This window comes from Salvia splendens, chromosome 1, assembly GCF_004379255.2.
Source record: "Salvia splendens isolate huo1 chromosome 1, SspV2, whole genome shotgun sequence".
In the NCBI taxonomy this organism is placed as follows: Eukaryota; Viridiplantae; Streptophyta; class Magnoliopsida; order Lamiales; family Lamiaceae; genus Salvia; species Salvia splendens.
Genome location: NC_056032.1, coordinates 27,191,732 through 27,200,798, shown reverse-complemented (window position 1 = coordinate 27,200,798; position 9,067 = coordinate 27,191,732). Strand labels below are relative to the sequence as shown.

The following is a 9,067-nucleotide window of genomic DNA, read 5'->3' as shown; positions in this document are numbered from 1 at the left end:
ATTTACTGAAAGACGAGGTCTCAGTGATTGCTATTTCTTAATCATTGTTGACATAACATTGAGCATACGATATTGGGCAGTGGTGATCAATGTCTAGAGGTGCTAGTATTGTATTGCAATGATGTGTGTTGGGTGAGTCCAGCTCGATAATATCCTTAAGAGGTGTTCGAAAAAAGTTTTATTATTTAGAAACCCGGCTGGTTGGAATTTGTTCCAAACTAATAAATAAAGATTTTGAACTAAAAGATATTAATTAATTAATTAAAGTTAAATAGCAGACTTAAAATAATTAATGGATATTTATATCTTAAACATAAGAAATAATAAATTAAAGAGGTAAAGTTCAGATTACTCGTAATTTGGGATTGAACGACAATCAATATTATTTTACCATAGTGGATGATAATAATATTTAGTTGGACTTGTATTAAATTGGGGCTCAATTTAATTTGTAAAAGACCAACAAGTTTGGCCTAAGTCCAACCTCCATGAATCTCTAATCTGACTCATCATAACTCTATATATAAGAAGATTAGAAAGGAGATTTAATGTGAATTAACTCATAAATTTCGTTCCCCACCTATGTGAGTGGACGGTTTCTTCAGTTCGGTCCTCTTTCTAATCAAGACCTTTTTTATTCTGACAAGCTTTGTCCATCCAAAGGTCATTATCTGAGTTCAGGATACAGATTAGAAGGTTCGTGGTTGAGTACGGAGAATATCATGTGGAGAAGGCGCAAGTAATCGTTGATTCTTTAGAGAATTTATTCGGTAATTCTAAACTGTATGAATTCATGTATTAGGGTTTAAATTTCCTTAAGCATGAATTTATGTGCGTTCTAACATGCAATTGATTGTTTAACATGTGAGTAATTGATCCCATAATCAGTTAAATAGATCTGTATGCATGATTTATTTGTTTATGCATGTCTTCTGTTGTACAAGGGGCACCAAACCTCAACAATTGGTATCAGAGCTAATTTTTGGTTCTGGGTATATGGATTAATTTCATGTGAATTTTTTGATCTCATAAATTTTTCGTGTGGTTTGTGTTTTTGTTTTTGTCAACTTTTTGTCGAAATTGAAAAACACTAAGAACGGAGAAAACTTTCGAGAATAACGTGTTCCGGGTAATTGTTTATATACTTGATTAAATATCGCGAATCTATTTACTTGACTGAGAAATCATCCAGCAAAATATTATTCATGGACGGTTATTCAATCATTACCGGCTTGGCAACGTGATTTCTCTTGTGAGATGAAATAATTCCCCAACAATCATTATTTTCATGTATAATTATTACATCGAATCATTACTTGATTATTTTTTTTGCCTTACGTGAATGTATATTCTACTTAGAATAGAGAAGACTCTCCAACATCATTTATGCGTCTACCATAGAGAGTTGATAGTTTCTTTTTCCCATAGTTTCTTTTCCCTACTATGTTTTCTTTTGTTTATTTTGTTTTTCTTTATATTTTGACCTTGAATATGTGTAACTAAGTTCTTATTAAGAATTTGGTGAAATTTGGATGGATTATATGGATTGATCTTGGTGTTTAATGCTTATCTATCTCACTTTGTTGGCTTGGTTGGTTATTGAACTTGCGTTATCTAATTGCTTAGCTACCAATTAGATACATCGTTTGCTTAATCGTTGTCATTGAGAAATGCATGATTAGGATAGATGTGTAATCAACAACTCCGTACAATCCATGTATTTGAGAGAAGCATGTGCTAGAGAGAGGACTTGGGTCCGTAGGTCTTAGGAGTCGGCTTCGACGTGTAGGGAGGAGACTCCAACATTAGAGGTCAATCTACGTGTTAGGTGCACTTGAGAGGGGGCCTAACCCAACCGTAGTGACTTGCCTAACCACGAGTGGGGTCCAATAGATGAGCATGTCCACTAGGTGATAACCCACGATCCATTTCAAATGGATCCAAACCCCTATCCTTTTCAATTTGTGTGAAAACCATCTTTTACTTGCTTTGTGCTTAGTTGATTGTCTTGTTTGTTTAATTACTCTTTAATATTAGTTAAGAAAAACCAAAAACACATTTTCCTAGTCTAGATCGTGTTCAAAGTTGCATCGTAGTATTTAAACCAGTTTTTAATGTTTGCAGATCGATAATTTTAACTTTCCACGACCTACAAAACCCCATACACTTGTGGGGTGAACTTTTGATTACTAAAAATAGTCGAGTCAATCTTAACACTAGAATTATGTGATTCAAATTTGGAATGGTATTTGAATATTAATCACAATATTGACATGGATTAATATTCTTAAATACTTTCAATAAACTAGGCAAGTTAAATTAAGCAAATTCTTAGGATGAGATCAATCCTATTAAACAATCCTATATAAAATTTCGTACTGAAAATGATATAGTACTTCGCTTTTTTTAGGTTGGAATTGAGTACAATTTAATTCAATAACACGACTTCGTAAGTTATCGTGCTAAAATAGTTTGTCTCACACAGTCTGAGACGAGAGAGTAGTACTTCTTTCGTCCTGGCTAAGATGACACAATTATTAGTCGGCAATAAATTTTACGAGTTGTTAGTTAATGTGTCTAATTGGAGACAAAAAAAAGTAAGTATTAATACTAAATACTACTAAATAGAGAAAAAAAGAATTGAATATTCAATTGGAAAAAGAAAAATTGATTGGATGTATTAATTGAAGAGAAAAATTACGTTATTATTTTTATAATAAAAATATATCGTTTTAGTAGAGATAAATTAAAAAGGAAAGTATGACTATTAAGTTCTAAACGGATTAAGTACTTGTCTATGAAATTACCACTGTAAATTAGATAAAATCTAAAAAAAAAGAGTAGCCGTGCGTTGATGTGAATTAAACAAAATCTTGATCCATATGTAGTGGATAATTATGACCCTTACATTTGCACTTGTAGTGGATAAACGTATAAAACTCTAACGCCACACCACAACCCTCAATCGAAAATCATCTTCCCCAAAATAACAAACAATGACCGCCTCAACAGCCTTCTTCTCTTCAATTCTCAACATCCCCACTTCCAAGATCTCCAATTCCCATCTCAGTTTCAACCACATCCAAAAGAAGCAATCTTTCTTTGCTCCGTCAATCCCAATTTCGATTGGCGACGGCTCCCCGAGCTCCTGCAATTCAACCGCAATATCCAATTCATTGACTCTTGATCACGATGAGGAGGTGAAAAGGGCGGAGTCGATACTCGGGTCGAAAGTCCGGGTCAAGGTGCCCCTGAAAGTGTACCACGTGCCCAAGGTGCCCGAATTGGATCTCACGGGCCGGGTCGGGTTGCTCAAGCAGTACGTCGGGGTTCATAAGGGGAAGAGGATCTCTGCGAATTTTCCCTACAAGGTGGAATTTGTGGCGGAGGAGATTAGCGGCCGTGGCGGTAAGCCGATTAAATTCCTTGCGCATTTGAGGGAAGATGAGTTTGAGTTTCTCGATTGATTGTGCTCTCACTTTTTTAAAACTGTGTAATTCAATACAGATATTGTACCCCTTTATATTTACTATGTCGAATTGAATTCTATGGTTGGTTTGCCGAGATGGACCGTAACTTCGATCAACAAATTTTACTGATATAGCTTTGTGCTTTGTACTAGTTTTACGTTAATACTCGACTCATTTCTTTTTGGCACAAAGACTAAGAAATAGGTGGAGTAGATAAAGTAGAGTAGAAAAGACGATTGAATATTTTAATGAAGAGGGGTAAGAGAGATTTATTTTCAAATATAAAAAGTGGATATCTTGTGTAACAAAAACTAAAAAGGAAAGGTGGACATTTTGAGTGAGACGGAAGGAGTATATTGTATATTTGTATTAAATAAATAGATAATAATAGATAATAAAGTAGGAGAAAGGGAAAAGTAGAGAGAATAAGGAGTGTGAAAATGTGTTACTTTTTGCTAAATGCGGAAAATCAACTACCATGAAATGTCCCAAAATGGAAAAATGACTTAACTACCATGGAACATAGGGATTTGTTCTTTGGCAGTTGAGATACTATGTGATTTGAACGCTTTAGGCATCTGATTTAGATAGTACTCTGTTTCTTAAGGAGAAAACCTGAGCACAGTAATGAAAATACCTGAATGTTTTGTCTGCTTTTTCTGTGAAGAAAAAACGTAGATTAGAGTGTCCACAGTGGGGGAGCCGCGGCCCGTGGCTTGGGTGCGCGGCCCCCACTGCAGAGAGCCACGACGGGCGGCTGGGAGCCGGGAGCCGCGGCCGCGGCCCTCACGCGGCTCAGCCGTGTGCGCCGCGGCCCACCACTGCAGCTGGCCGAGAGCCGCGGCCCGGCCACCGAAATTTTTTTATTTTTTTTGCTTCTTTTTTTATAAATACACACCATTTTTCTACCCTAATTCAAACACCACTCTTTCCAATCTTTCCAATCTATTTCAATTCAACTTCTGAAATATGGATTCCGACGATAAACGGTACCAAGAAGCGGTAGATCTGTAGTTCCAAAACCTGGTTGCAGCGGTGCAACGTGAAGCTGACTAGGCGGAGGCTGCGGCGACAGTGGCAATGGCAGTCCCTCGGCCGTTCTATCATCGGCGGTATATCGACCATGACCATGCCGGGGTTGACCACCTGTTGATGGAAGACTACTTCAGCGAGAATGCCCGTTATCCGCCAGAGATTTTCCGTCGACGATTCAGAATGTCGCAACAACTCTTCGTCCATATAGCGACGTGTTTGGCGCAGCGGTTCAAGTGCTTCAACTTGCGATATGATGCCACCTGTCGACCCGGCTTGTCGACATATCAGAAGTGTACGGTGGCAATTAGGCAGCTTGTCTATGCCGGGCCCGCTGACATGTTCGACGAATACCTACAGATGGGCAAAACGACTGCCCTACAGACGATGAGGCAGTTTTGTAGGGGCATTAAGGATATCTTCAAAGGGGAGTATCTACGGAAGCCAACGGCCGATGATTGCCAGAGACTGATTGATATGCATGGGACTGCACATCATTTTCCAGGGATGTTGGGGAGCATCGATTGCATGCACTGGGAGTGGAGGAACTGCCCGGTGGCTTTGAAGGGGCAGTTCACTTCTGGTTTCAAAGGCCGACGTCCCACGATGATCCTGGAAGCCGTTGCTGACTACCGCTTGGAAATCTGGCATGCGTATTTTGGTGTCGCTGGGTCGAACAACGACATCAACGTTCTACGATCGTCCCACCTGTTCAATGACGAGTGTCGGGGTGAGGGTCCGCAAGTTAGATTCATGGCTAACGGCACGCAGTACAACATGGGATACTATTTGGCAGATGAGATATACCCTCTGGGGCAGAGGCAAACCAACTTCGCGAAAAAACAAGAGGGTGCTAGGAATGATGTTGAGCGAGCTTTTGGTGTCCTCCAAGCGCGATGAGCCATTATACGGTGCTCGGTTCGACAATGGCACGAAAATGATGTCTCAGACATCATGACTGCATGTATCATATTGCACAATATGATAATAGCTGACGAAGGATTTGTTGCAGAGCGATGGGCACCGGAAGATGATGCTAGTTCGAGCTCGGGTATTGTCATGGAGCCCCTGCAAATGGGTGTACCACGTACTAATGAATACTTGATCCAGCGGTACACCGATATGTGGAGCCAAATATCGCATACAACACTGCAGGTTGATTTGGTTGAAGAGGTCTGGAACCGTAGAGGGAGCGCCGCAGAGTGATATGGGTTTTCGGGTTGTTTTTTTTAAACTAGAAAAATTTCATTGTATAAATATCATAAATTATAGTCTAATAAAATTTATTGTAGTTAAATTAAAAAATATCATTAAAAAAAGCAAACAAATAAATTTTTATTTTGGAGCGGGCCACATTTCGTGGCCCTTGTTATTTACCATTGTAGAGAGCCCAGGAAAGCCACATTTGGTGGCCGGGCCAACTTTGGTGGCCCTTGAGGGCCACCATTGTGGACACTCTTATGGTTATGGTAAAAGCATATTGTTTCAGCCGTTTTCAGTAGTGTGTATTCACTGCTGAGAAGCTGTTCCAATATAGGTCGGCTATCGTCTTTTTCTCATCTTTCTTTGCTTTTCGTTTTTACCCGTGGGTTTGTTGTTTGATTTGCTATCAATTCCTAAGAACAAGATGATACTTATTGCAGACTCTGACTATGGAAAAGTTCTTGTTGGTGGTATTATTTTTTTGTCAAATTGTGAGGATTCTTCCTAAACACTATCGTAGTACATCTTAAGAGTTTAGCTCTTCTCGTGGGATAACAGTTGTTGATTTCACATCTTCGGGCCAGTTCTTTGAAACTCATCTATATGATTCCAAATTATCTCTTGGTTCTTGAATATCACGTGGTCAGTTTCCACTTGATGCTCTTACGTTTTCTGGCAACATTTCTTGTTTCAACTTGTAACTTTTAGGAGATAACATTCTTGATGACTCATTTGTTCTTCTGCAGCATTCGACATTTATTTCCTAGCTAATTTGAATTGGGTGTGTCACGTGATCTTATGCTGCTCTATTTTCGCAGTTTTGGTTTCACTTCTCTATAATGATGGTTGATGCTGGTTTCAGCAATGCAATCTAAGCATAGGCATATGGATTTTGTCTAAATGTTGTTTCTGCTACCTCTGTTCTTGTGTTTGAGGATTGAGCATGGTCTTGTATGTTTTAGAGTTTTTTGGGATTAATGGTATGGAGAAACTTAGGTCATTTCTTGGTATAATGGAATGACATGAGGGTAGAATGGAATGAGGATAGGAAAGAAATGACATTTTTTTTGCATTCCCTTGCATTTTTATTCAATTCCCTCCTTAGAATAGAAGTAGGAATCACATTCCATTCCAAAGATGGACACACTTCCCACTTAGGAATTTTGGTACCCGAAGAATGTCTTTGTTTGGAGATCTAGGACGACTTGGTTTCTCTATTATTGGAAAGTCGAGGGTAGCTCCACTCCATTCTGCCACTATCGGAAGAATTGGGTTATCCTATATTTGAAAAGAAATGCTCTATTCGTTCGCTAATAAATCGTTGTACTTGTGGTTCATACTAACTTTAACCAAAGTTAGTCTCAATAACATAAAAAATACCAGTGGTCTAGTCACGACCGGATCTCCTATATCGTGAGTAAATAAAACTTGATGATAGAAAGAAGTAAGCATAGTCAAATTCAAACATGAGTTTGAAATGCGAAAGTGGTATATGGCCAATCAAAATCAAAGTACGATAACTAGGTTTGAGAAATCCTAGTACAAAATTGCTAGTGCAGCGGAAGAGTCCAAGACAAAGAAGTATGTGTGAAGACACACTTCTTTGGGCATCCTAGTGCTATTTATTATTGCCATTGCTCAACACCTTCGCCCCTGGTTCACGTTCAACCTGCATGTTAGAAAAGAAACATGCAGGGCTAAGTACTTGATATACTCAGTGGGCACATTGCCGAAACATAATTTTCATAAAAGTTTTGTCAGCCAAAGTTGAGTAAACACGGGGTTTTAACTTAAAAGGCCCGAGTCACTAAATTATTTTCATTCATAAAGGCGATTGCAATATAAGTTCATCATAAATCCCCTATCTGAAACGTATGTGAACCGGGAATGTGACCACATTCCACGACGGTCACTGGACCGACCAACTCGAAAGCTAGCTCACGATCCTCTTATGTGTACACTAGTTTGAGTAGAGTTTGCGGCCCTACTGGGACTCGAATTCAATTAAACATACTTGGCATAGCTAAGCAGATAGGTATTCCATAAAACATAAATAGCACAATTTTTGCATAATCATGCTAAAAAGACAATTTCACATTTTAGCAGAAATGCCCACCTCAAGATATTTCCTTAGTCGAAGAGTTTCTTGATTTGGTCTGAAACGACGTGCGAAGACGCCCCTTTAGTAATCATAAAAAAAATAATACTTAATTAGGCTTAAGAAGTCAAATAACCTGACGTGAATGCATCCTAAATGCACGATCATTCCTTTTTTTCTTAATTCATTAGAAGTCCTTGAGCATTAATGAAATCATGTGATTTAATTTTATGTGGAGGTCTACCATTATTTCAGAATTACTTAGCGTACTATTAATTATTCGAGCACTTAAACTAAAGTTCGGGAATTAAATTTATCATCGTGGGATTAAAAGGTGGGCTATCAATTTCTTGATCGGGCAAACAGGGCCCGCAATTTAATTAAATTTCATAACCCATTCTTTTATTTTTATTGGTGGCCCAAACTCCTATAAATTTTAAGAAGAAAAGGCAGTCCATTTCCCTTATTAAATTTCTTAACCCAGAATGCTAAATGAAAGGCCCAACTTGGGAATTAATTTGGGGAGGCACAAGTCCTACATACTCCCAATCCGTCGCCTCCCTCCTCCTCAATTCATCTCCCAAAATTACTCTCAACCAAAATCCCTAAATTAGAAACCCTAAATTGGCGATCCCCAATTCGAGAGCCCGTCGTTCCTTTTTTTTTTCCGGTGAAACCGCCGTCCGGTCGGGACCCGCCGGCTCTCCTCTCCACTTAACTTCGATCTCCGTAAACCCTGGATCGCGAGGATCGAGAAGCAGCGCCTCCCACCTCCGCTTCGGTCCGCCGCTGGTTCCACCGTCGCGCCATAGCCCTCGTCGCTCGACCAGCACAGGCGGCGGTTCCCGTCGCTGCCGCCGCTCGCTCTTCACAGCGACTCAGCGCCGTCGATGGTAGCTTTTGCGACAGCCCCTTTGGCCTCAAGCTAAGCCCTCCTTCCCGAATTCTTTGGCCCCTTAAGAATTTTGGGCTGTAACTATGTTTGGCTGATATCCGGTGATTTGAGTTTGATTTGGAGTGATTCTACTCTATGCCTAAATTCCAATTATCATTTAACATGCTATCTACAAGGTTTAGACAGTAGCTCGTGAAAATATAACTCTTAGATTTGTTCACAGTGGTAAAGTTTCATTTGGTGTTGCTACTAATTTTACTTGAGATTTAGCTTGTCATTTGAGATTTCTAAGTTGAGGTGTCTCTACATGAATGAAAGGGAGTCATAAGGGAAGTGGTGTGTTACCTCTTGATGGTGGAAAAAGCTTGA

At 39.3% G+C, this 9,067-nt stretch overlaps 1 protein-coding gene and 1 long non-coding RNA gene across 2 annotated transcripts; one reads left to right on the top strand and one right to left on the bottom strand.

The window, feature by feature from the left end:
* Positions 1-2,926: 2,926 nt before the first annotated feature.
* LOC121746177 (ferredoxin-thioredoxin reductase, variable chain-like) lies at positions 2,927-3,599 on the top strand. The gene has a single exon (XM_042140095.1). The coding sequence runs from the start codon at positions 2,997-2,999 to the stop codon at positions 3,465-3,467; it is 471 nt and encodes a 156-aa protein (XP_041996029.1). The 5' UTR covers positions 2,927-2,996; the 3' UTR covers positions 3,468-3,599.
* Positions 3,600-7,198: 3,599 nt separating this feature from the next.
* LOC121746242 lies at positions 7,199-7,887 on the bottom strand. The gene is made up of 2 exons (XR_006038951.1): positions 7,822-7,887; positions 7,199-7,374 (listed from the first exon to the last, which is right to left on the bottom strand). It is a non-coding gene; the product is annotated as an uncharacterized LOC121746242 (long non-coding RNA).
* Between the last annotated feature and the right edge of the window lie 1,180 nt (positions 7,888-9,067).

What these genes read in the sequence shown, in the direction of transcription:
- LOC121746177 (XM_042140095.1), top strand. Translation starts at nt 2,997, where the DNA reads ATGACCGCCTCAACAGCCTTCTTCTCTTCAATTCTCAACATCCCCACT.